This window comes from Clinocottus analis, unplaced genomic scaffold, assembly GCF_023055335.1.
Source record: "Clinocottus analis isolate CAN_PGR_092001 unplaced genomic scaffold, fCliAna1.0.p SCAF_12, whole genome shotgun sequence".
Lineage (NCBI taxonomy): Eukaryota > Metazoa > Chordata > Actinopteri > Perciformes > Cottidae > Clinocottus > Clinocottus analis.
The window spans coordinates 14,072,538-14,100,339 of record NW_027175843.1 but is presented as its reverse complement, the minus strand read 5'-3'; the positions used below and the strand labels follow the sequence as shown (position 1 = coordinate 14,100,339).

General features: G+C 42.1%; 1 protein-coding gene across 6 annotated transcripts in view; it reads left to right on the top strand.

Annotated features, from left to right (window-relative positions):
- Positions 1-27,635, top strand: part of map2 (microtubule-associated protein 2) — a 72,182-nt gene extending 44,547 nt beyond the window's left edge. For 2 of the 6 annotated variants that reach the window (XM_068571915.1, XM_068571919.1), the window contains 17 exons: positions 1-72; positions 1,237-1,311; positions 3,646-3,861; positions 5,694-5,987; positions 7,258-10,182; positions 10,311-10,553; positions 11,386-11,502; positions 12,552-12,613; positions 13,910-14,041; positions 14,231-14,372; positions 14,723-14,779; positions 15,190-15,491; positions 21,837-21,929; positions 23,963-24,044; positions 25,272-25,384; positions 25,857-26,061; positions 27,043-27,635. The exon at positions 1-72 is cut by the window's left edge and continues 18 nt beyond it. In XM_068571915.1, coding sequence (XP_068428016.1) covers positions 1-72; positions 1,237-1,311; positions 3,646-3,861; positions 5,694-5,987; positions 7,258-10,182; positions 10,311-10,553; positions 11,386-11,502; positions 12,552-12,613; positions 13,910-14,041; positions 14,231-14,372; positions 14,723-14,779; positions 15,190-15,491; positions 21,837-21,929; positions 23,963-24,044; positions 25,272-25,384; positions 25,857-26,061; positions 27,043-27,101 — 5,189 coding nt within the window. In that variant the 3' untranslated portion in view covers positions 27,102-27,635. The other 4 variants (XM_068571916.1, XM_068571918.1, XM_068571917.1 and 1 more) reach the window with 4 other exon arrangements.
- Positions 27,636-27,802: the final 167 nt, after the last annotated feature.

The window sequence follows — 27,802 nt, the reverse complement described above, 5'->3', positions numbered from 1 at the left end:
TCGTGCAGGAAGTGACGGCGGAGGCAGTGGCGGTACTGAAGGGAGAACAGGAGACTCAAAGGCTGCCATCCGGTAAGCCACATTCTCTCTATCACACACACATGCATGCGTTTTGCGCGGAAAGCGCCAAACACATTCATTTTGTTATTTAAATATAGCACCATTAACGATCCTTAAGTCAAGACGGAATTCCAACTACATGATGAGACATGATTTCTGACACACACGAGCCAGGTCTGTCAGTCAAAAAGTCCCCTCCCCCCTCCTCTTTTTATCATAGGAGGACAGCATATTTACCAATTAAACAATCCTTCCGGGGAAGCATACACAAAGCTAATCCCAGAAGAGAATGGGGAGCGATGATAATTATTCCCGTGCCCATGTTGACCTGTCGACTCAATACCTACATCTGTAGTTACAGAGAGTGTTACAACAGAGTGTAGAGGTGAGCAGCGCAGTCAGCAATGTTGCTGAGCATTGGTAAGTTGAAAGTAGTGCATCAAAGATATGTTGCAAGGAGAGGATGAGCGTGGCTGTTGTCTGCCAGTAACTCATAGGCTTTGCTGTATTTGCTTACCTCAACAAAAGAAGGCTTTAGGTGTTTTGGTGGGAAGTTAGAATAGATCAGGCAGTATAAGACTTATTTTAGATTTAGATTTATTTCAACGTTGTGCTACAAAAAGCAATATTAAAGGGCAACTCCACTGATTTGACACATCAAAGCATGTTTACAGGCACTGGGGAGTACTCTTGCGTATGTGATTTTAAAAAAAAATTGTTAAGCCTTCAGTGCCTCCAGTGGGATCGGCATGAAATCTGCCTAAAGTGATTTCACTAAATTCAGCTTTACTTGAGGCGACAAGTTTGAAAAGAAAAAAAGAAAAAAAATTGCATATGTGGAGTTACCAGACCTCTGTAACTCACTCGTCAACTCTGCTTGTCGGGGGGACAAGTAGCATTGTGGGTAGTGCAGGCAGCCGGTTTTGACAAGCAACTAGTATGTGTGGAATAAAGTATAAATCTCTGGTTCTGCAGCATCAATTTTGACATTCCTTTTTTAAACTGACCATTGTCGCCCTTCATCTTCATCTTTTGATCAATATACAGCTTCCTTGATGAAGCCCTTAGCTAGATCGTATAGAAGTTATTGGAAGCAGATACTCAGAATCCTTTTCAATATGTGATCATTTATGACTATGCGGCTTCTTCCTTTTCGTCTGTCATCTGCCTTTGAAGTTGAAGACACCACGAATTTGCCTCCCTCTCCACCCCCCTCACCGGCTGCGGAGCACTTTGGTCCTCTGGAACAAGGTAGGCCAAGACTGTGATAAGTGTGATTTAGAGTACGTCTCTAATGGAGGAGATTGTGGTGTCCTTCTTTTCCCTGACTGGAGCCCTGCAGCTTTGTGCTCACCACCACATTGGGGTACTGAAGCAGTTTGGCTCTGTGGCTCCTTAAATCCCCGCTCTCGGGACATGCCCCACCTACAGAAGACAACCCACACATTGGTACCCGTTCAGGAACCCTGTACATAAAAGAGTTGCTTAAAGCAGGAACATGTTTTCCATTTTTCAGACATCCATTTCCTTTTAAATCCTGCTTCCTCCTCATCTTACACCTGGAACAGATACAATTGGTATCTTCATTGTCATCGCCGTTTATCTCTCAAAGAAAAGAGCGTCCACATGCACGACTACCTTGTTACAACGAGTGCACTCTTTTTCTTTCATCCTCTTCTGCCATTTCCCTTTCTAACATCCACACCTTGTCTCCCCACAAACTAATACGACAGCCACACTCGGTAACCCTCCAACTCGTTGTTGTTTGTCTTTTTTGTTGTTTTGCATGTCTTGTGATCGCCCTCTGTCTGTCTTTTTTGTAAGTTGTTTTTTTGGGTGGTTGGTGGCTCTGGCTACAGAGGCAATTTCCTAGCTCGACAAACTTTACTTGAAGACATACCTGCCTTCAAGCTAAAGGCAAAGCCTACAGCTCAAGCCTGAGACTGAAACCTAGTGAAGAAGTAAGGCGTAAAACTACAACTGCTGCAATGCAGGCTTAGATAAGCTGAATCATCTTGGCAAGTTAGTTAGCCTAAGATACTAGCATTTAGTAGTGTGTGTGTGTGTGTGCGTGTGTGTGTGTGTGTGTTAGCTAGCGATTACACTGAAGATTTTATCCTTATTTGTTTGTACCTTCAATGTATAAAAGTATTTGTCCTTTGCTTTTCAATTTTGACGGTTAGTATTGTCATACAGTTTGGTAAAGAGTTGTTTAGTGTGACTAAACGGTCAGTCTGCCTGATGCTGCCTGTGTCTGTATGTCCACACAATCTGCAGGCCAGCTGGAATGTTATCAGGAGTCTGTAGATAGGTCAGCATGCACCAAATAAAGATGGCCGGTTGTGGTAACATTGTGTTTCGTGCGCACTAGAAGAAGCAAGTGAGACGGATTTGAGTTGATAGGAGTTTTCTACAGAATATTTAGTTATGCGGGCCTCATTGTATTAGTGGTCATAATACAAAACAAGTATCGTTTTTGCAAGGCTTAGTCACTACCTTTAAAGATGGTGTTCTTTTAGGTAAGGGATTGGTTCCTGTAATGGCAGTGGCAAAACACACATGTTACTGATGGTGTTACTTCAACTACTACTGTATTAGTATTATAATTGTTGTTCTAAGTGTCTGTGTTGTATGTCTTTTATTTAGATTTAATCGTTCATCCGTGAAGCGGTTTGTATTGTTGATTACCTCAAACGATGCAATTTGCTCATTTTGTTTGTCGCAGAGTAGGGCTGGTCCCCAAAGCTTCGTCCCCTTTGATTTGCTCGTCACTGTCTCCTTATCAATGTCCTCTGTGTTGTGTTTCTCTTGCCCTCAATCAAGCTTTGTCTTCCTCTTGCTCTCCCCTCTCTGGTGACTCTCACTGATCTTGTATTTTTTTTGTTGATGCCATTTTTTCCTCCTCAAGCTTTAACTCCCCTCTCTTCGCAAAAAATGTCCATCTTAAGAAGTAACCTGAGGGTGTATGTTGTCATGAACGTAATAGTAATAAAATACAGCTGGCCCCTAGTTCAGCTACTGATTTGGTATGGCCTCCTGTTTATTTAAGAGTTGTCTCACAGCTTAAAAAAAAAAGGACTTAAGTCAAAACAAGAAAAGTATAACGATCATAAATTGTTACAAGGACTCTACTGAAACATTTCCAACATTAAGATACTAGGCTTCCATTAAATATTTTACTTTTATTTCCTACAACAATTTAATTCTGCCTCTCAAGAAATGCCTAAAAAACCTTAAAACCCTTAATATATAATGCAAATGTATATGGTTCAATATACATAATTTTGTTAAAGAAAGTACAAATAGAAAGTAGTTGAAAATAATGATTACGGTTTTGTCCTTTTTCCCAAAATTGCAAAATCTCTCTTCATTGGTATTCTGTCAATGTTTTCCAAGATAAACTAGATATCGAAGATGTGATATTACGTGAAATCAAATTCAAGATGGACATTCTTTGGTGTGTTTTCCATTTTTTTGTTTTCTTCTTCCTTTTCCTTTCCATCTTTTCCTTTCTCTTCACTCTCTTTCAGTCCGTGTGTCCAGATTTCCCTGCAGTTCTTCTCCTTGTGTCTGTCTTGTTTGTAGATGTAGGGGATGAGGAGGAGGCGGGCCCTCTCCGCCGCTTCCAAAATTCTCGGGAGAGGTGCAAGTTCCTCGCCCCCTCCATCTCAGTTTCCGTGCCCGAGGACGACCCCTACCACTCCGACGAGGAGTACTATGACCACCCATTGTTCAGCCCAGAGTGGACGCACTCGGGTACTCGCCCCACAGGGCAGGCCGTGGCCTTTAGACAGATTGAAGGTGAACCACGCATGGTTCCTCTTTGCCATTTCCCCCCTCCATTCCTCTCTCTCTCACTCTGTTTCTCTCCTTTCTCATTTTAATGCTAATTTCCTCTCCTTCTGTGATTTGACCTCCTCCCCTCATCCCTCTTGTCCTTCCGTCTCTCCGTCGGTCAGTTCGTCTATCCGTCTATCCGTCTGTCCTTGTGTGTGTTTGTGTGTCCTTGTGGTGTTTGTCTGCTCAAAATCTGAGTAACTTCATATTTCTTTAACAGTCATAATTCTTTTTTTTTCATTTATTTCACCCAAAGCCATGCTACTTGTGGTTGCCACGTTGTTTAGTCCGACACATAGCAGTGATGTCTCTGAAATAGGATTCACTCAATGAACATAATACATTACAGCTCTCATCTGTGAGACCACATGGCAACCAAGGTTCAGTTTTGGGGCATAAAGTGAGGTCTAAATGGCTTTCATAAATGTCTCAGAGATATGCGGTGCATGATTGATGACCTCCATGCACAAATTCCTCTGCACCAATTATCTCCCAGAGTTATGTTTTGGTTTATTCCTCCAAATGACCCCTTAACCCCTTGATTATGCCGTACCATATCAAGCCCTCCACACACATCCTAAGTTACTGTCACCCACTCACTTTGGCATCAGGGAAGACTTTCAGCTCCACTCACTCGCATACACCTGCACCCAACTTTCCACTTTTATTGTTGGGAGAAACACAAGATAGAGGCAGTTTAAAGGGGAGCTAGGACCTCAGGATATTTACTCTCAGACTGTTCAAACACACAACAACCTTTTAGGATATCCATCCAACAAAATTAATAATTTGGCTGGCAAGCTTCGATAGAGAACAAATACTTAATGTACACCTCAGAAACTCAACTCCTCTGAAACATAATGTCTTTAAAATCTTACATTGCTCGTCTGCCACTGGTCATTTGGTCATTTGGCCTTGTGGGCTGTTATTAATTAGACATGCAATTAACACACCATCATTTTGTCCTAATAAAAACTCATGTTCTTCACCAGTGTGACCCATTCGCCGGGTCGAAGTAGTCGGCCTTGGGGGGTCATTGACACTGCTGACTAAACATCTGGTAGAAACATAGTTTTTTACCAACATCTATGGATGTCACATGCAGTAACACTGGGCTGCAAAGCCTCTGAATCTTGTAATTACACAAGAAGTCCACATGTTATACAGTAATGGCTGCTGAAAAAAAACAAAGTTGTATGCCCCCAAGTTGTCTATTGCACAGTTAAAAATCCAATGTCGAGAAACTGAGACACTCTACTATTTTGATGTAATCAACTACAGCTGTTCAAGGTTGTATCTTCTAAATAGCCAGGGTTTTCAGAAATGTGTTAGGCCATGAAGGGTTACAACTTCACCTACGTTTCTATTTTCCTTTAACAACCTCAGTCGTCAATGATGGCAGGTCAATCTGGTTGAGGGCACAGTGTATGGCACAGAAAAAGAGAATTGGTAATGGTTTTGTTTTTTTACAGTCAATAAATAAATAAATAATATATAGTTAGAAATAACTGTATTGCATGCTTTTAACGAACATATCTTCATACTGCAGCTTCCTAGAATACTGGGTACACTCAAAGTACCCAAAGTAGAAAAGCATACAAACCGAATGAAAACCCACCCGCACATTACACTCTGTTCTATATGTGTAATGTACCTATATGTGTGAACAGACATACATTTTAGGTCATCTTTTCCCAGAGCTGAAAGTGTCCAATCATAAGTTGTGTTCTCACATAACCCAAGTCTGTGTTGCCTGTAGTCTTATTGTGTCCCCCTCTCACCCTGTTTTTGAGAAGAAGAGACCATGGAGGCTCTTACAGCTGAATACGAGGAGGAGGTGGAAGAGGAGGAGGAGGAGGAGGAGGAGAGTGCAGAGGCAGCAGAGTCCGAGGGAGCTCTTGATGAGCAGCAGTGGAGCGGGGAAGAGCCCGAGCTGGACAGCCCCCAAGCTGAGCCCTTAGAGCAGGCAGAGGCCGTAGACGAGGCCCAGGATCTAGACCTGGAGCTGGGCGATGCAGCTAGTGCTGCTGCAGGAAGCTCTCTGGACAGAGAGGAGGAGGAAGCAGAGGGTGAGGAGAGCCCTGAGACAGGTGTGTCCTGCCCTCTGCTCTCCCTGCCTGCATGTTTATGTATTGTCCAGTGCATTGGAACACCATGATGTGTCAAAAGGAACCCATAAGCACATCAGCATTATAATTCTGGCGGAATGGCAAGTACTCCTCACTGCGCTCTGCTGTGGCTGCAAGGCAACACAGGCTTGTTGGTGAAAAAAGTCACATTATTTTGAACTTAACTTGGTTTTTATTGTGTGCTATCTTTGCGCTTGTATTTTCTTTTTCTTGCTGTGGTTTTCGGCACCGTTTCGTATTGGTATGATGAAGTGAACGTAGCTTTTTTTCACCGGCTCTAAGCTTACAGGTTTCTTGTTGTGTTTGATGCTGGCTTGATGCTGGTGTGCCAGTACGGGGAACTTTTCGTAACCATGAATCATACTTACTAATCGTGGGTCACTCATATTATTATCATGACTCTGTGTACATCATTTGCAGGGATCTTGTGTTGGCTGTCTCATGTCAAGTGTTGTTTCATCAAATGCATTTTCATATCAGCAAAATTACAATTAATTTGTTTCTTTTTGTCACTGTTTGTGACTTTATAGCATTTTTCTGTCATTCAACAGCAAGGTTCTTCTGTATTAGTGTCACTATGCTTTGCATTATATAAAGACATGGAAGTCATTTTTAGGCCAAAATGAATTGTATGTTTATTAAACTATATGATAGATTTAAATTCGGGGAAATCTCATAACATTTCATTGTACAGTGGAAACCTCTTACAGTGGTCATGTCTATCCGGGTTAAGTTGGTATCAATTTTTTTGTCTTTATTTCTCATTCAGATCACCATCTAACTAACACTATATTTATTTAATTAATATAAAGTAATGAAACAGTTTTTCTGACTGTTTCGCAATACGGTATAGCTTCAACCACAGGTGCCTCCACTGTAATTACAAAGAATGACAGAAATGCTATTCTTTTTTTTATCAGATTTGCATGGATATCCATCCCATCTATTATTGCTTGTTCCCAATAAATCAGCATTGCAGTCGCCTCATGCCGGTGCCGTCACATTCCATGCCATATTCTGATCCATATGTGACTTGGTGGGCCCAATAATCTCGCCGTATTTCTTCAGTGATGGCCGTATCATTGTGCTGTAAGTTTCTGAGGAGAGCTTTGCTTGTGTCTGTGATATAAGCTTTCCCAGTCCCTAGCTTAATAACTATCTCACTTGCAGCATGCCAAAGCATTACAATTCTATGTTGATCAAAACAGCAGACTGACAGATGTCCTTTCAGCTTTGAAGATGGACTCAGACAAGCAGGGAAGCGAGAAAAGTGGTTCCATGAGCCCAGACAGCATTGGATCGGAGAAACGCCCAGAGGAGTTTTTCGAGCCCCAGATGCAAGGGTTCTTTGCTGGTGAACGAGTTGTACCAGAGAGCCCCACCATGGATATGCCATCATTTGTCCCTCCGATTGTTGAAACCCAAGCCAAAGAATCTGCTAGATCACTCACACTTCAGCCTACATATGGCGAGCCAATCACAGTGTCAGAGAAACAGCCGTCAGTGGAAGTGGTGGAGATCAGCAGCATCGGTGCTCCACCGGATTTCTCATCACAGGCAGGCAAAGTTCAAGGAGGAGACTCAACAAGGGACGCTAGAGACAGATCTGGCATGTCAGCATATTTTGAAACATCAGCCATGGAGGTTGATGAGGCTCCCCAATGTAAGGGCGAGGGTTATTACGAACTGAGCAGGTCTGGTGAAGAGAAGAGTACAGCTGATGCCAGGCCTCAGGAGATCAGCTACAGCACACTAGCTGGATCTCAGGATAAACCCAACACTAAAGAAAGTACAGCAGAAGACACTCGGTTGTTCACTGTTCCTGACAAGAGTAATGAATGCAGGCTTTCCCCGGGTAAACTGGCCTTAGAGCAGAGGAGTTACTCACTTAACATTACTATTGGAGCAATGGATCCGAGTGGCCAAGGTAGACCTAGGAACTTCTCCCCACTGGCCACAGATATCATGTCATACACTAGTGGAAGTCTAGATGAGTCGGCAGACTACCTCCCAGTCACTACACCCTCCGTAGATAAGCCTCCATCCTTGCCTCCTCTGATATTGGAAACTGCGGCCTCCATCACCTCAGATTCCTCATCTCCTCCGAGGACCACTGAACCAGTTTTAAAATCCAGCCCTGAACCGGAGTCACCAGAATCACCACAGCCCCTTAACAGCGCCTATAAAAATGGCACCGTGATGGCGCAAGACTTGCCCGAGATGCTGGACCTTGCTGGTACCCGTTCCAGACTTGCATCAGAAAATACAGAACCAGAAATCACCAGGAGAAAGTCATTTCAAGCAGATTTTTCAACCCTTGCAGATGATCCACTGGCGAGTCTAGTTTCAGGGGAACTAAGTCCTGGGGCCAGAAGGAGTGACAGCCAGCTGGAAGAGATGGGCTATTGCGTGTTCAGTGAATATTCAGGACCCATGCCATCACCTGCAGATGTGTTGAGCCCCACAAACATTTCTGCACAGGCGTTCACCCCCTCCGTCCTGGAGGCAAAAATGGCTGAGCAAGCTAGGAAATTAGCAGTCAGAGACACATCTGTTGAGGACAAGAGCCAGCCATCAGGAGTTGCTGATGTCACTGAAGAGAAAGACCAGAAGCAAGTAGACAGAAAAGACTCTACTGAAGAAAAGGACAAGGTTGCAGATGGACAGTCCACAAAATATGTTAGTGAGATGCCACTGGCTCAGCCAAGTGAGTCCTTTGTGACACCAACAGTCACTGTGACTCTAGAAGAAGGTGGGAGGTCATTTAGTGACACTGAACGACAAGCAAGTGGCGAAGGCTCGGCATCAGAAACCGAGATTGCCGACTATGAGAGGCAGATCCGCAAATTGGAGATGGAGGACAGACCTCTCAGTATGGAGGAGGAAAGGGAACTGCAGGAGCTTCGGGAGAAAGTGAAGCTGGTCCATCAGGAAGCCTATGAGGAAGTGGATGCCGAAGATGTGTACCAGCTGACCGGCGTGGCCAAGGACCGGATTGCCAGGCCTATCAAAACTTCACCTGCTTCTTCTGTGGAGAGCATCATCGATGATGATAAGCTGCTCTCTCCAGTGCTCTCACCTTCAAAGCTTAAACAAAGAGACGTGTACGGTTCCCCCAAAAGAACAGTTTCACCAGGAATTAACAAAGAAAAAGAGGAGTCAGAAAGGAAAAGTAGGGAAGAGCAAGAGAAGGAAGAAGCTGAGAGGAAAGTGAAAGAAGAGGCTGAGAGGAAGATTAGGGAAGAAGCAGAAAAGAAAGAGAAGGAAATGAAAGAAATAGAAGAGAAGGAAAGGACAGAGAAAGAAGAGGCAGAAAGAATACTAAGGGAAGAGACAGAAAGGAAGGAGAAAGAGCAGGAAATGGAAAAAAAGGAGAAAGAGGAGAGAGAGATGAAAGAAAAAGAGGAAAGAGAGAAAAAGGAAAGAGAGGAGAGGGAAAAGATGGCACAAGAGGAGAGAAAAAGGAAAGAGGAGAGAGAACAGAAAGAAATAGAGGAAAAAGAAAGAATCGTGAAAGAGTTGCAAGAGAAGGAAGAAAAAGAAAAGATAGAAATGGAACTGAAAGAGAAGGAACAGAAAGAGAAAGAAGAGAAAGAGAAAGTTGCTGCAATGGACAAAAAGGTTGCAGACAAGCCTGAGGAGACGGCAAGACAACTAGAGGAAAAAGCGGCCGCAAAACCCATGGAGAAAGAAGATGAAAAATCTGTGGAGGCTGAAAGGGGGCAAGACGAAGGTGAGGAAGAGGTGTTGGATACAGCGGGGGCAGCAGTAGTAAAGGAGATCTTAGAAACTCGAGCTGCCATTGAATCAGTGGTGACGGTTGAAGACGATTTTATCACTGTGGTCCAGACCATTGATGAAGCAGAAGAGCCGGGACACAGCGTTCGTTTCTCTGGTTCACCTGAGGCGGAAGGCCTTTGTGTTGCTGCCCAGAAAGAGGAAGAGGAGGAGGAAGAGGAGGAGTCTGTGGAATTGGCCCAAGAAGCAGACATGGAGGCTGCAAGTTTAGAGGAGGTGGTAGAAGTTCTTGAGACCCCTGCCTCCCCTGAGAAAGAGGCTCAAACCATAGACACTGAAGCACCTACAGAGAGTTACGATAGAGATGAAACCACAATGGACGACTCCATCCTGGACAGCTCCTGGGTTGACACACAAGGTGAGATCTCTTTGATGGTTCATTTCGTTATATTGCTCTTTTTCTCCCCGTTTATTTCCTCTTTTGCTTCAAGTAAAACACATTGATGTAGCCTCATGTTTGTCATGTCTTACTTTGCCACACTGCAGATGATGATAAGAGTATGGCGACCGAGCAGATTGAGCCTTTGCCCAAGGAGCCCAGCTCAGTCCAAAAGCCTGCTGTGGTCCAGAACAAGCATACCCAACAAAGGAAGACAGAAAAACAAGAAAAGACAGTCAAACCAAGGGACAGAGGGGGGCGGCCTAAGGGCCGGATCTCCACACCAGAACGCAAGCCGGTCCGCAAAGAGCCCGTCTACATCCCCAGAGAGGACATCCAGAAGAAAAAAGGTTCCCATAATGTCTTAAATTAAAATCATGGTTGAAGTAGAAGTTATTTATGAATATTGCGGTTATGTTTATGAGCATACCTGCTGCTCAGAATTTAGTTCTTTTCATAGTTATACACTTTGTCCTGTACGTGTACAGGTAAAGACATTTAAAAACCGTTGCCTAACATCATGCTGAGGGGCGTAAAGGTTCAGAAACCGAGAAAGCCGCAATTTGTCGGGAGTGTTTCACAAAACTTCCGTAGGAGACAGGTAGCACTTCAAATATATCAGCACCCCTCCACCCCCCGTACGAAGCGCTGAGCTGAGCGCGTTTCATTGCGTGACTGACTGCATGGTTGAGTAGCATTTTATCCAGGAGGTGGTAGTGTTCGCTCACAGTTCTCTTCTCAAAACACCAAAAAATGCATTATTACTGCCTCCCTAACAGTCCTCTTTTGCAAAGCATATGTCATACATAACATCAATACCGGTCAACATTTAAAAGAAGACCATAGTATAAAGGCAATGAATACAACAAAACCAAACGACTAACCAAAAAGAGCAAATGGAATACAAAAAAAACTAAATAAATAAACAAACATTAATTTATGTTTAGTTAACTGCACCATGGCTTGAAAATCAACGTCTGAACTGTCTGTGTAGCTTTCCAGCTGTTTGTGTCAAACGATGCAATGTCTCATAATAACTCACAGACACACACAGTGATTTGAGTCAGCTGATTTCTGTATTGTACAAATACAAATGCGACAACTAAAACCATATTTGAACATGGTTGAGGCTCTGCTTTTTGTTGTGTTTCTGCTTTTGCCAACGTCCTGTTTCTCTGACAGCTGTGATAAGGAAGGCCGATCTCACCAAATCTCCGTCTAAGAGGAGTGCGATGAAACCAGCCGTCCGCCAGACCCGCCCCACCCAGCACCACTCCTGTCCTAGAAGGAGACCCACAGGTGACACATTGCTGTGGTCTGTCATACGATCGGTGCTTTCTGCTGGAGAGCCACCGACTCCACTGTCAGCTTCGACCTGGTTTTGCCATCCATTTTATTTTGTTGTTTACCATGTTTTGCGTTTGTTGTTGTATTTAATAACAATAAAAAATGACTGTCATACATGTTTATTTTCCTTCATTTGTTCTGTGCACATCTTCTCTTTGTTTATTTCAGAGAAACTTAACACCACGTTGAAATCATTTCGCTGACGTCCTGTGTTTTTTTTTTTTTTTTTCAATACATCAATACTGCAATGTCAGCAAAAGACAGATTTTCTGCTTGTGTTAAAATACTTTTTAAATGCCTCTTCCTCAGCATTACCAGTTCCATCCATCTGTTTTATGTTGTTGGTGGTCTGTTGCTCTGTCACATCAATATACTAACATTGTATGTAATTATTCTATATCATTTAAAGGTTGCCTGATAGTTGTTAGGTGGGAAAGACATAAAATAATGACCTGACCGCTTTGTTCTTTCATACCCACTATTTTTTTCAACCTATAGTTGCCAGGCAACTAGTAATCCCTGGTTTTGTCCTATAGACCTGATACTATAAAGACTCGGTCCCAGAGGCAGTTTGCGCTTCATTTTCCCCTGATGGGCTGAATTCTGTGTCACTGATGATGAAAGCTCAGTGTACTGCTGCATTGCCCCAATTAGATTATTTTCCCAGGGTTGCCTTACATAATAGAAAATCCCCCACTTGCCAAATATATCTTACCAAATCTTTGCAGAACAGAGCTCTCGAAGAGGAAGCAACCTCCTCCCATAGAGCATTTGGTTTGTCATATAGCTCCATGCCAGGTTCGGGAATACAGAGTTGTATTTGTGTCCATACGAACACATACATACCAAATGTGCTTAAGAACACAAATATGATGATAATCCTTCAAAGTCGGACATTAAACAGGTTCTCACTTCTTCCCTCTCAGTGTATGAAGGTCAAAACATGTATTCTGATGCTGTCGTAATATTCCTGTTATTCTGTTATTTTGTTTCTCTCTCAGAGGCGATACCAGACAGTCGTCAGCCTCTAAGTGTCGCCAGAAAGTCTCGTGATAGAGCATCGGTGAGTACATCCCATCTGCCCAACAATGGGGAGAGAAATACCAGATTCAAGCTTTTCTGGCAAACAGCCGACGTGATGAAGTAGTTTTGCAGTAGGGTAATTAAATGAATGTCAATCAGGACAAACTGACCCTGACGATAGAAACCAAAATATTCTCCTCAACGTCAGTGACTGATTGCTCTGTCTCCTGGAAACTGGACTCCCCAACATTAGATCTGCTGTCCGTCAGCTTTTTGTTGTCCTTTGGTGTTAAGAGTTTGAGAAAAGAAAGGTCGGTCAACATAAACATGTGTGCACAGTTTACTGACATTGTGTGTTACAATGCAATTAATGCATAATTGAGTCAAAACAGATATCAAATCTTTACCTCTTGCTACTAATATGAAACTAATACAAAAGTTGCCATGTGCATCGTTAGTGCAAACTCTGAAACAATAAACACAGACAATTATCATTGGAATAGAGACTTATTAAAAGCTGTTACATATTTTCTCTTGTGACTTCCAGAGAAACCTAATCATATAAACACATTACATACTGTTGACTGTCCTCTCTGTCTATCCAAACCCTAATCCCTTTATCAACACCACGGCTAGTTTTTCCTTTTTGTATTTATCTCCGTTGCATTTGCCTTCTGTAAAATGTTTGCCATTGTTGCCTAGTTTAATGGGTCTTTGCAGAAGTAGACATCGCAGATCCATTTAAAAAATGTTCTTTTTTACTGAGTGGGTGTCAAATCACCCTGTGACACTTCTCCAGCGCTGTGGTCGTGACTGCATTTTCCCCCTCCACCATGATAATGACAGTTATTGTGTCTAAAATAACACCGCTTCTGCTTTTCTTAAATGTCAAGTCATGAAAGCACACTGTAAGAGGGTTATATCACTCTGAACTCCCATTACAATTCACTTTTTGATTTACTTATCTATTTACAGTCTTCAGTACATCTGTTGCCATAGTCTGCAGTGTTAGATGAAATGTGCATGATCATTGATGAAGAATATTCTTTTTTCCAAGTTTGTTGTTTGCCATTTTGATATCATACATTTCAAACATCTTAACTGACGTGTTCACAATAAGCGCGCATGAATGGCTGTTGTGTTGGGCTATAATCAAATGTTAGTCACTCTATCAGATGCTACTATCTCATTTATCACCCCACAAAGGAGATGAGATCTTGTGCCCTGATAATGCATGTTAAAGCACTGTTATTTTCACCATTCTTTTGTCACACTGTGTCCTGTATTTTGGTGCCATGCTACTCACCCACCGGGCCTCATCGTTGTGCTATCTCAGTGCCATGCCCATCGTTCGCCACTAACAAAGATCCCCACCTCCATATCCAGAGCGGCCGCCTCATTAGATAGACCTCGCCCATCCTCAGCAGAGCCTCAAAGAGTCCCAGTTTTACAGAGACTCATAGCCAAGGTAGGTGAAGCGGCCCTGTAGCTGCAGGAGTTCAAGAAAGAACATGACAACACGTGGATAAAATTTGTTTAAAAAATACTTTTGTTTGCAATATTACCCCACTAGACCGGTTGTGTCCCCTTCTGTTCAGAATAAATCTCGCTAAGCCTTGCTCGCCTACAGATCTACTTTTGGTCTGTTTCCCAACAGGACGGTCGGTCGTGGAGCCCTGCAAAGACATCCTCCGTGCCGCGACATGCCTCCATTCTGAGTCGCCGGCCATACCATGACCAGGAGGAGAGCTCCACCTCCATCACCAGCTCTGGCTCCACAGCTCCTCGCAGACCCACATGTAGGCTGCAGCTCTCTGAGCAACTTATTTCTCAAAATATTGGTATTCAAGTGGTCTGAGATCAATCCAACATGAATCGGCCTCCAACATGAGTCTCAACAAATTGATTCTACTAATAAAAAAGCAAAAACTGTACCAATGCTGATAATTGATTCCTTAAATTAAGCTGAGATACATACCATACATAAGTCGAAGTGTTCTAGACCCAACTTAACGTGTAAGTAGCAAAGATCCAGATGAATTATTTTGAAATTGGACATTGAAAACCCCTGAATGTCTTTTTCATTCTTTCCTTCTTCCCACCCCATCATTTTCCTGATCTGAAACATTTCCTCTCTTGCCTCCTGTAGCGTTTCGCACAGAGATGAGGGCAGAGCACAGGACCGGACGGGCCCCCAGCATGACAGGTAGATGGGATGCTCCATACTTCTGTCATCATGATTGTCATTGTCAATATTGGGTAAAATTGAATTGTACAAGTTTAACTTATTTTACTAGGAACTCAGTGGCTACAGTATTGTTTTTAAATAGTTTGTTTTAGTCATGAAATACTATATATCTGTTGGTCTGATAAGAGACTTCGAAAAGCCCAAAATCTCAGAATCTGATGAAGTAAGGATTTGCTCTTTCATACTGATCCACAACCCTAACTTTCAACCCTACAGATATACAGTGCCGCTTTATAGCTTTCTGATTCCCCCTTTGAAAACAGAAATGACCAAAATTAAAGTTAAGATATTATCCACAACAATTAGAATATTATATGATTAATAGGACATCGTCCCTTCATCTTTTTATTCCTCCCCACCAATAACAGAATCAGTGCGCTCACGTTCGGCTCGCAGTGGCCACTCCACCCCCCGCACTCCTGGCTCCACAGGCGTCACCCCAGGAACCCCACCCAGCTACTCGTCGTCCTCAAGGACCCCTGGGACCCCACGCTCCCTCAGCTTGATGTCCCAGGAGAGGAAGGTAGCCGTGGTCCACACCCCGCCCAAGTCACCTGCAACCACACCCAAGCAGCTCCGCATCATCAACCAGCCACTGCCGGACTTCAAGAACATCAGGTCCAAGATCGGCTCCATAGAGAATATCAAGTACCAGCCCAAAGGAGGACAGGTGACGCTCTTCTCCCTCACTTACCCCAAAACCCATAGCTTCTATCTAACTGCTTGCTTATTTCCCTGCAATGTTACGTTTTAATCTTTACTTATTGCACACATTGTGTTTTTCCTACATGTCTCTGTCTTCTTAATGATCTCAGAGAGGGTTATTCGAGAAGTTGTTAGTATGTGTAACATACAGAAATACAAAATTATATGAGTCCCATGTTCTATCCATATGAACATAGGTATCATCTGCATACAACAATATTCTATGATTATCTCCTTCCAGGCTTTAGCCTGGATCCTGTTCTTTAAACTATGAAGCAAAAGCAAAAGTGGTATTAAAAACAAATGGAGACAGACTACAATATTGCCATGTTTCTACCTATTACAAATTTGTAGAATATACCATTGGTATGCACCAACACTAACGCTTAATTCTGGTTAGTGTTTTCTTGTAAAATGTATTTTTGTATAATTTCTTCTGACTTTTTCTTCTTTCTTGATATGAGCATTCCCATGCACTGTCTCTCCTACCTCTTCACACTCATAGTTGTGTTTTTATTTCGTCTCTTAGCTACTTCTTTCCCCAGTTAATCCTTCTATCCTTTGCTGACTCACCAGTGTAAAAGGAAGATAAGTTAAGAAAGAATGATGTGTTGTGAAAGAAAAAAATATTTCAAAAATGGCATTGATTACAACTTCAAAAAGAAAGCTAATAACACTTATTTTTCTATTTCAATGCATGAAATGGTAGTGCAACAGAAAGAAATACCAAGTTTCACGGGGCCTTGAGCATCTACGAATATGTATGAAAACGACTAGCCAAGGACTTCTTTAAAGTCATGCTTTTGAGTTTAAATCTGATTTAAATAATACAATTGGTAACCAACACCCAGCTCTGCAGTTATTCAATTTTTAGCCTCTTTCATTTTATTGTTTTGATTCACTAGTTTCCATCTATAAAACCATGGGCAGCTGCTCCGAGCAAGTGAGCTCACACACATGATTATATAAGATGGGATAAATGTAAAGTAAGCTGCCTGTGTTGCAGTAATTTGTGAACCCCAGACTCAGAGAGCTGTGAACAGTATTTGTCACTTCAGTTTTTTCTCCTGATTTGAGAACTGAGGATAACGCTTCAGCCAACAGACATCTGCATTTCAAACTGTGTTTTCTATTTCAGGGTGTTTGCGTGGCTATGTCCTAAACTATAATTTGACAAATATTGTGTTCCAGTCTAAAATACAGCCAGTGCTGCAACAGGAAGAATAGTGCTGAAAACCGTAGTGTGTCAGTTTCCATCAGCTTTTACAAGCCTCCACTGATGACCTGATTAGGAGTCTTGAGGACTTGGCAGACATATTTATGACTTGCAAGGTCCCTGCACTGCTCTGTGCAGTCACCCGCAAAACAGGGAGGGATCAAGTTCCAAATGCCTGCCTGTCATCTGCAGGAGAAATGACCTGAGTGGAGTTTCTGTGCATGTTTGAATGTGTGTTTATGAATGCAATCCTGCATGCCGGGTCTTAATCAGTTCCTGTGCCATAGTCCAGTTTGTACCTTTGTACCTAGCGTTAATGTTGTGGCTGTGGAAGAGGTCGTGCAAAAGCTCAAGCATGGGTGGAATTTGTGTCCTTTGTTTCTGTGTGCTTGTGTTTAGCTGTGCACGTCACACTTCTTGACATCTATTATCCGTAACACAGTGTATCCTGTAACGAGCTTCCCCCTCTTTAGTTGTACGCAGCAATTTATGACATTACTTCTTATGTCTGAGCTGAGAATTTGCACAGAAATCCTGTGTTAACCCACGGTGCATGTGTGTGTCAAACTGGAAGGCAGTAGGTGTCTGCTGTCAGACAGTGATGGCAGCGTTTGTGTAGACACACACACACACAGGGGGAGTGTCTGAGCAGAGCAATTGTCCTAATTCCCCAGCTTCTCTTTGGCCACAAGCTGCATGACAGACAGTTAAAATGTAATCTGCCTCTTAAGGCGGCCGCTTTATGGTCTTTTGATGAGATGACTCAAGGCGTTTAAAGGCATATGTTGGTTTTATGACATTCAGAAAGAAGTGTCGAGCCTACTATTTGTGTCTCGTAGGTGGATTTAACGAAAGCACCTCAGAGAGGGATGAATCATTACTTAATGTTATTTAGAAGACAATAATAGAAATACAACTAAAAAGTTCTGGCATTTGAATACAATACAATATATATAACTTATTTTGGTTATTGCTACATTCATTTACGTTGTCACTATGGGACCACATTGCTTTATACCCGTAGAATAGCAGAAAATATAGACAGAGGATCCTTTTCAAGACATCATTTATATTTGACCAGTTTTTCTCCAAAGTCCCCAAGAATGAGTCATTCAAGCTAAACTTCAAAGTGATGCTGCAATAAGGTTTATGCAGTCTTTTTATATTATGAACGACAATATGTTTTTTTCAAAACTAGCTGCTGCAGTTTACAGAGATGATGAACGGTTCCTTTTGAAGTGTCGACACTGTTACCACTGGATGAGGTGTGTTGAGGATAGAAGGGTGGTAATCCTATTTCCGGGTGTGTTTAGCTTTTCCTCTTCCTTGACAGCAGAATATTTGAAATACAGGGAAATGCAAATGAAGAAGTCACCTCAAAGTTGATCTTTAAGTTCCAATTTTGAATTTAAAAAAAAAGATGTTTTTGCTGTGGTCCAGTTCTCAACCTACTTGTCTGACGTGTTACCCCCTGTGACCGAGATATTCCTGAACTACCCGACCCAAGAAATGCATTCATGTTTTAAGCTCGGTTCCTGATAGTTTTTCAATATTCTGGTGTTTTTTCGATCGGCCTTTATTATACGTAGGGATGGTCTCCAGCCATAGTGGCCTATGCAGTATTTAATATCCCTATGTGTTTTCATGTGACAGCAATAACTGTATTAGTTCTTCCACAGTCTAAATAGTTCTAGTTTCCAAGCCTCCCTCAGCCCATATCTGACCTTTGCTTGGCCACTGACCTGTGCAATGGTTATCCTCATAGAAGCACAAGGACCAAAATATGCCAACCGGGGCCAAACACAAGTCCTCTTGGATCTGGAAGTCAGTGCTTCGCCTCATCTCCGTTACTCTGTGCCTGTCGGCGACACACAGTGTGACCTGGACCCCAGACCTGCTGGTACACCTCAGCACTGTTAATTATGACAGCGTGTGTTTATAGAGCCTGGTTAAGAGTGTGCCACTGAAATAATTAAAAACCTTTACAGTGTTTCATTCTAATTAATTAATCAATTAATTTAAAAGACTATCCTTGAATGATTATATTTCCATTTCAATGAGTCAAAGTCGAAAAAAAAACTAAAAAGAAACATTAAATTAAATAAGTAAAATTGCTAATGAATAATTCTGTTAACTTTTTCCTTGACACAATTACCTGCTTGTATATTTATATATTATTTTATTTTAATGAATTTTCCTGCTCTGTGGGTTATTTTTAACCCACAGAGCAGTAGCAGGAACTGTTGCATGAATCAGTCATGTGGTGGAAAGAGCCAATCACAGTGCTTGCTGTGTTGATGAGATGTCACGCAAGCTTTAGGTGCCAGCATCTTGAAATTGCATCAATTAATTAAAAATCGTCAGGCAGGAAACAAATTGACTAGTACATTACGATGGACATACCTTTAAATGTAGTGAAGAATATGTAAGATGTGTGTTTGTTTTTTTTAATTGACAAATTGACTAATAAATTTCAATGGACAGACCTTTAAATGTAGTGAAGGATATGTAAGATGTGTGTTTGGTTTTTTTTAATTAATGAATGTATTAATTGACACCTTTCAACATTGGTCCTCTTTAAAAGAATAGTCCAAGCTTGGCCTGTTTATCATCTTAACCATAATGGGTTTGCAATGAATAATTAGTGTGATTGGCAGCTTGTCTGTTCCGACGACACATTGGGCAATACGTTTAATGATAAAGTTTAGGTTTGTAGTTTTTCAAGACTTTTTTTTTTTAAATGTCTTTCAAAACTGAAATCAGCAACAGTTAGGGATGGGCATGCCAAAACATTTTATATTGACATTGTACATCAGTGTCCTCTGTCCTCTCTCTTCCCAATGGGGTTATGACAAGCACTCCTGCTCATCCAACGTGCAAGAGGCCCATACTATCTCTGTATTTCTCCATAGATTCATATTTTTTACAAGAAGTTGGATTTACAGACAAAATGCAGCTCCCAGGATAATCTGAAGCACTCTCCCCGCGGAGGCAATGTATGTACCCTTCTGTCGTGACCAATTGTTTTCCCCTCTCTTGATCCTGAGATGGAATTGACTATGATTTCATTGTAGTTTGTTCCTACTGCATTTAGTCCAATTCAGTAACGTTTTTGTTATGCAGTGCAAATCTAGATACATGCGTGGTAGCTTGATGGATTAGTATCATAGTACCTTAGTGTGTCGTTTTTCCCCCACTATGTGATTCTCACCCTAAAATCTTATCATCTTGCATGTCATTATTTGTCTCCCTTTGTACACTTTGTGGGGTTAACCAAAGTCACATTTAAAGTTAAGCTTCATCAGTCTTCTATGATGCTTTCTTGTTACTCACATGCACATGAGCAGCTAATACAGACATAGCAACTGGTCTGACAGCTTTTGATTGTAGCCACCTTCCTGCTGTGAGAGCAGTGCCATAAAACCCGAAATACCCCAACAGTCTGGCACCAAGGTGGCCTCATGGTGAGATGACTCAAAACCACATGCTGGCAAATGTCGAGGAGCAAGTCACTTTATGTCCGACCAGTTCCATCTAACAACTGTGGCTTGACTCCTCATTGGCGGGGGCTGAATAAGTAGGAAATATTACCACAGGAATCAGTGCCATCATTTTTCTTTGTTTAGTCCCCATATAATCTTGAATTACTGTACATATTGTGTCTTGTCTTGTGTTTGGTAGTTAGTTCTCCATGTCTTGTTGCAGCCGTGGTAGATGTTCCCAGGAACCAGAAGCTGGTATACCAATTAATTAAATGCATTAAAATGTCTTGATTTTGTATTCCTTGGTAATAGCATTTTCTTTTCCTGAAATTCTGGATTCTGGATGTCCCTTAAATTCAATTTGGCTTGGCCTCTCATCTATCCTTTGTCCTCCTACTTTAGACCAGAAGGGCTCTCTTATTACACATTGTGTAACTATGTGGCTCTCTCAAGGGGAGGAAGCAGCAGCATACACTGTGCTAATTGAGGAATGAATCCATGCTCAGTTAACCAACAACAAAATATTTCCCTGCAACCCCCTCATTCAGAATTATACCATCTTCTGGCTTGTCATGTCTTGTATAGTAGACAACTAGGTACTACTATTAGATTCTAGCGGTATACTTGTACTCTCGATTCTATAGGTTTTGTTTAATATACAATGTTTTTGTACTGGGTATTACAGTATTTCAAATAATTTGAAAGTATTGTTTTGGCCTCCACATGGTCTTTCCGCTCATATCTAGAATTAGTTCATCTTTTTTCCACATAATGCATTAAATATGCATATTTGTACGTCTTTCTTTCAACCAGTGTTGTTTCCATGGCTTTCACTGTGCTTCTGGGTAAAATGTATTTATGGTTAGTGTTATGTACTGAACCGACTCTGCTGTGTCTGCATCTCACTTCCACTTTCTCTCCCGGCAGTTTGAAAGCCATTTACCATGATAGCACACGCATATTGTGTCATCCTAATCTAATAGTCTCATCTGCATGTAGTTGAGTCTGAATACAGGACGTGCAACTTATGGCAACTTATTCAAGTAGATTCTTACGGAGTTGTCTTTTCATGTGACACACAGTGTGATGTCACAATTTAGTCAAGGTTTTGCATGCTCTTATGGCTTTAAAGTCTCGTTAACAACAAATTGATTGCAGCAATATATCAAAACTCCTCAGTGATACTCTGTACCTACAGCATGGATGACCTTCAAATCCCGTAGTGGCTAAAAGGCACACTAGTGTTAGCTCCAACTGGAAAACACCATTTGTTGCAGGGAAACTCCAAAAGGTGTTTTCAAAGGCCGAAATGTTGATTTCTCGAGGTAGGCCGAGAGTAAAGATGATCCTCTTGAAATGTCACGAGATGACATAAGCCAGAGAGTCCCAGCTGATGTTGAGTAGTGTTATGGGTCTATCTTGTCTATTAGCTTCCAGTCATTGTATCCATGCTGTTTACCCAGGGGGCAACAGGTGAACCACCAGGTCAAATACTACTGCCTACATTACGGTCAAACAAACTCAGATGTCCAGGACAGACATTCTAAAGAGAGACATTTTAAAATGAAGTGCCATGCCAGAAAGCCTTATTCCTCACCTCCGCCCCCTGCAGGTTCTCATCCCCAATGTTAAGCTGGACTATAGCCATGTTCAGTCTAGGTGTGGGTCCTTGGACAGGCGGGGCTACTCGGCAGGAGGTGGAAACGTGAGTCTTGTGCCACTGGTCCATTGTCTTGGTGTTCGTGTCAGTGTAATTTCTCTGTTGTGCTGTGTGTGTTTTTGTGTGTGTTTTCGTGCTTCATTTTCCTTTTCCACCTCACTTTACAGTTTATTGTTCGGTCACTTTAAGGCAGCATTGCAGGTGCTGTTTACCTGACCGTCATTCCCCAGTACTGGTTTGTGTTCTGTGAAGAATTTAGATAATAAAGGCTGAATGTCTCCTCTTCCAGCATTGGATAACAAATAGGACTGTAGTAACATTCTACCGATATTTACTATGATTGGTGGAGGCTTTAAAATCACACTAATATCTTTTATACTTGTTTTATTATACATCAGTAGATAATCTACATGCATAGAAAGAGACTCAACAGCTCTCGTCTTGTGCTGCATGATGCACTGGGATAGGTTGATGATAACAATAAATGATAATGAAAAAGTATTTTTTTGTCGTAACATCACTTCCCTTAGGATAGCCTATTCTCATTGTACATCTCATCATTTGCCTCTGGGCTACTGGGAACACAGAGAAATGTGTATCATCTTCCCTCCAAGACGTTTAAAAAAGAAAGTTAATGCCGGTGGCGTTCGATTTTTAACGACAATCAAGATTAACCTGTGACTGAGAACAATATCATGGGGCACAGTGAATTCACGGTTGTTATGAAGCTGTGTTGTATTTCCGTTTCCACATGAACTAGACAAGTAACAGGGAAAGGCTGAGGACTCTCTGGATGAGTTGTATCCCCTAAGTGGCTTCATGAATAGACCAATGTTGGAGATGGAACGGCATCGTGCTGTTTGCAGACAGTTAACTATCAAGGGTGAGTGACAGGCAGGCAGGAAAAGTCTGTAACATTCGGCCAAATTGAATTTGATACGCCTGAGTGGACTCTCAAGTCCCGTCAACTTGTAGTACAAAAACAAATGTTTAGATTGTTTTTCTCATGAATAATGCAAAATAAAATGCATCAAATGTCGAGTTTTTCCCTGTAAATAATGTGACTACGATCACAGCAAACAACAAGATTCCAACAATATGTTCGCCGAAGAGACGAGCCAACCTGCAGTGTGACGTTGACCCACGCTGACACAAAGCACTTCTTATCTTTATCTTGGGCTCACGCTGCATATCTTTTCCAGCGGCGTGCATGTGTAAGGGACACCTGGCCGATGAACAGGCCCGTTGTACATAGCATACTCTGTGTTTGTGGTTTGTAGCTCATCGTCGTCCCACTTTTCCCGTTTGTTGTCTTTCCTCTCAGGACCGAGTCATTAGTTACAGGAGCCGTATCAACTAAAACGGCGACTTGGCAAAGTGATTGCTGACCACAGGCGTGACCCAGTGATTCATCTCAGGACGGGCTGTATCTCTTCCCGTTCACTGTGCTTTGTCTGAATCTTCCAGCTCAGCTCCATTTGCTGTCTCATTGGTTCCTTACACATCTCTCTGTGGTTTCCTCTTTAGATCCCAGGGGTGTTTTACATAACAGCACATACTTAGCTCCTCTCCGTCTGTGGCTGCTTTCACCTGTGCATTCCTTCTTTAGTGTCTCCATCACTGTCATGGCGAATTTTTAACAGGTTTTCAGAATGTGCTAAAAAAAAAATAAAAGACACAGTTACAGCACATGGATTGTATTCAATCTTGGTTTGGGTGGTTCATCAGACACTAGCAGGTTTGCACTATCAGAAGAACAAGAAGACTGTTATTTAACAGTCACTGGTATTCTCTTCAACTGCTGTCATGCCTTATTTTCTAATAATTACATGCAATTTAGATATCACTGGGTTGGAATGAGAAAGACTGCAGCCTTTAATTCCAAGTTGATACCCAACCATGTTCCTCAAACTGCAGCTGCAGTTTAGTGCAGATCCCACATACGACATCCCTCTCTATAATTGAGAAAGGGGAAGAAACGGTGTGTACGTAAGCATGATTTGAGCTCAGTGGGCGTTAAAACCTCATTGTATACTGTACACTCTAACCTTCTCTTTTCCTGACTTTGCTTCTTCCAGGTGATGATACAGAACAAGAAGATTGACTTGAGCCACGTAACCTCCAAGTGTGGCTCTCTAGACAACATCCATCATCGGCCAGGTAACAATCAGCCAGCAGTTGTCCCGAGGAACTGACGGGGGGAACACTGGGTGGGACAATGGTGGAAGAAAGCTCAGTGGAGCACGCTTGTGACCAGAAGGTTGCCGGTGCAATCTCCTCGCTTGCAATATAAGTTAATATGGTGATGTCCAGCGCTCTCTCAACAGTACCTTGAAAAAGGTGATACAAAAAAACCCAATGTAAAATGTTTAAATGCAAATACCCCTCATTATACATATAAGGTGTCCAGACAGAAGTAAATGGGGCCAAGGAATCCTACCACCGATTAGGTGTAAGACTTTTACTGTAAACGGAATAAAAGCAGGCCATCAACTTTATTGCACTCTAGCTGTAATAAAGTGGAATCTAATCCAATTTAAATTAGAGATGTACTCTGCAGTTTATGTTTATCTCGTGAATTAACACTCCAGTCGAATGAAGCTCAGGCTCTCTGTTGAAGCAAGCAGTAAACTACATCTGGAGAGACAGCTTGATGTGTCCAACCACAGGCGGCCGAATGTGGATGGTGTGATTGCTGGGGGCCAGCTTGTGATTAGTGATGTTTATGAACTGTTGATGAACTGGATTGGGTCACTCCTGGAGAGGGTCATCACTGACTGTGAATGAAGACTCTGACACTTTGTTCATGGTGTTTCTGTCCTCAGCCGTTCATTTGCATATGGGATCAGTGTTTCATGTTTTTTAGGTAGTACTTAAGAAAGCTCAGGTTTAGTCTGATTTTTCAAGACAATCAAGACACAATTTGGGATTCAGGACAACTGCTAATAATTCGGGACTGTCCATAGTATTGCGGGACGTCTGGTTGCCCTATTTTGGGGCGTGAACTAGCCCTCAAACTTATTACTGCTGGAAGCAATAACATTCCTGTTGATCAAAAACACTGCAGGCCTAATTTTAATAAAGCACTGAAAAGAAGAACACTACCAGACAGGGATTCATTTCATTCCCTCCCAGAAGGCATTGTGGCGACTGCTTGAGGTCCTGCAGCACCATCTTCTGGTCTGTCCTCTGTCTAAGAGCTTGCTGAGCATGCATGCTCTTTCAGTACAACAATACACATTCACTCGTTAAATATGTTTCAACAGACCAGCGTTTTGCACAAAGCAGACTTTCCAACCCCAAATTGACTTTTCTTTCAGCACAAGTCAGTTGCGACCTCGTTGAAATCTCTGCACAGTTTTTACACTTCCTCTTTTTCCTCCCCAGGGGGCGGTAACGTCCGTATAGAGACTGTGAAGTTGGACTTCAAAGACAAAGCCCAAGCCAAGGTGGGTTCCCTGGATATTGCTCAGCAAACTCCTGGGGGAAGCCGTGTCACGGTGAGTGTCCATGCACCCGAAAGATGCATGCTTAATCTGATATACTGTTTGATAAAACTGCTGTATATTGCAATAAACGTTGATCAGTATGCATGGAGTATATAAAACAAAATGTGTTTACAACCAGGCAATCTTCTAAAAAGGTGTCGTCCTTTATCTGTGATGGTTGTATTAAAGGTATAGTACTCACTACTGTCAATAAGTAATGGAGAGGTGAATCCAAACATTCAGATTCATCAAGTATTCAGTTTATGGTTTTGAAGTCAACACAGGATTTAGAGCAACAGCCTCTGTGTAAAGCCAAGAAAACTTTTCTTAAATTAAAGATTAAAGAGTTGTTCTATTTGCTAAAGCTAAAACCCAATAAGATACAATGCACAAAATAATTGAAATTCTACATTAAACTAATACTATACTATTGCATTCCTTCTTCCTCATCCACATCTTTTGTCACACCACCTGCCTCTGATAGATTGAGAGCCACAGGCAGATTATTCGCGACCACTCCAAGCCGCGGCCAGAGCACGGAGCCGAGGTCACTGTCCAGTCGCCAGGCGTGGTGTCACCTCAGCGCCACCGGGACAGCAACCTGTCATCCTCCGGCAGTCTCAACGTGCTGGAGTCACCGCAGTTAGCAACCCTGGCTGAGGATGTCACTGCAGCTCTGGCCAAGCAGGGTTTGTGAACACTGGTTCTCTGGATCCCTGATCTGCACCCCCCGGACATCCTCGCTATGATCCCTCAAACTTTTCTGCCCACTCCTGCCACCCTGAGGCCAACCTCAGCTTAACCACAGCCTCTCAACATCTCCACTTCAAGACCTATCACTCAACTAGAAGTAGAGACTCGAATTAGGAGCTACTGTAAAATCTTCTTGATTTTTCTGTTGGCCTCTCTCTCTTTTTGAATGATGTTGCATACAGTAGAATAGTTCAATCTGAGCACTGGTCCTAGGTTTAGTGGTACATACAAAGTTGTGGACCAGGTATTGGCTTAACTGGTCCTGGATCAGTGTTTTGAAGAAGCTACAGCCTTTTTTCTACATTAAGTAAGAAGTAATGTGGCCAGCACACCGTGCAGCACGTGTTGTTCTTGCTCAGTAAACGTGCATGGACGCCCAACCCCCTAACAAGCCAAGCATCCTTACTGCAAGTCATTTTTGTCATCCAATATATAATATATTTAACAAATATATATAGAAACATGTATAAAAATCAAAGTTCTTTGCCATCTACATGTCCTAAAAACATTTTAAAAGGATGCGACAATATGGCTATGAAATTACATGTAAAATTGCATTACTGCAAGAACTAGGTCATGTTATGACGAGCATGTATTGATTCTAATATTAAAGAGGCTATTTTGTAATCCGGAAAGAAAAAAAAAACAATTTTAGTATGTTATTTCCTCAATTATTGGATAAAGATTAAACCAGTTCATGTTTTGTAGTTATTAGTTGTTTACAGTGTAATGCTTGGTGACAGTGTCAGACAGCTGATTTAGTGTTGCTAATGAAATGCATCAGTCCTGTTGAAGAGCATCACACACTTGTTGGTGAGCAGTAGTTCAATAGAGACGCCAGTTTAAACATCAGAAACGATATTGAACACTGGCACGAATTCCACAAACCTACAGCTAAAAGTATCTTGTCTTTACAGCTGCAGACATTGAACTCGCGTCGATGAACAGTACAGACGTTCCTCTGCTAACAGGCTGACGCGGCACCGCAGCGGATGACGCTACGAATGCAACCTGAGATTTAGCAGAAGATGCAGCTAAAATCTGTCTGTGTGTGCGCGTGTGGTGCAGATCCCATGCCGTTTTACAACATATGCTACCGTATCTGGATGTTTTGTTGCAATATGCCGGAGATGAAAGTAGGGGGAAAAAAATACTTTGAAAAATCCATTATTAAAAAGACAATTCAAGACTTAAAACAAAACGGCCGAGGGAACTCGGATCTTGTTACATCTGTTTGGAAAAAAGTGTTTGGGTGATCTAGTTTCTTTTTCAGACACCATTTGTTGTGTATCCTGCCTCCTGCCCAACTACTGCCCCCACCTGCGATTGTTTGTTTGCTTCTGTGTTTTTTCTGCATACCCCATCTCCGTGTGCCCTCTTCCCACCTCCTGCTCCAACCCCAGCAACTGTAAATGTATTTAAAAGGTCAAGTAGATGTACGCAGTTTTTCTCTTGTTGATATGACACCAGTTACAATAATTAATGACAATAAAAACGAGAAAAAGTTGAACTGCCGTGCTGTTTTCTTCTTTAGAGTACAAGACATTCTGTCAATGATCAGAAGTTACATTTTTGGAAATTCCTTTATTTGCTTTCTTGTTCAGAGTCAAATGAGAAGATCTCTCTATTCGATACAGCCATTGTACGCTTACTCCAGAAATATCCAACTATTCCTTT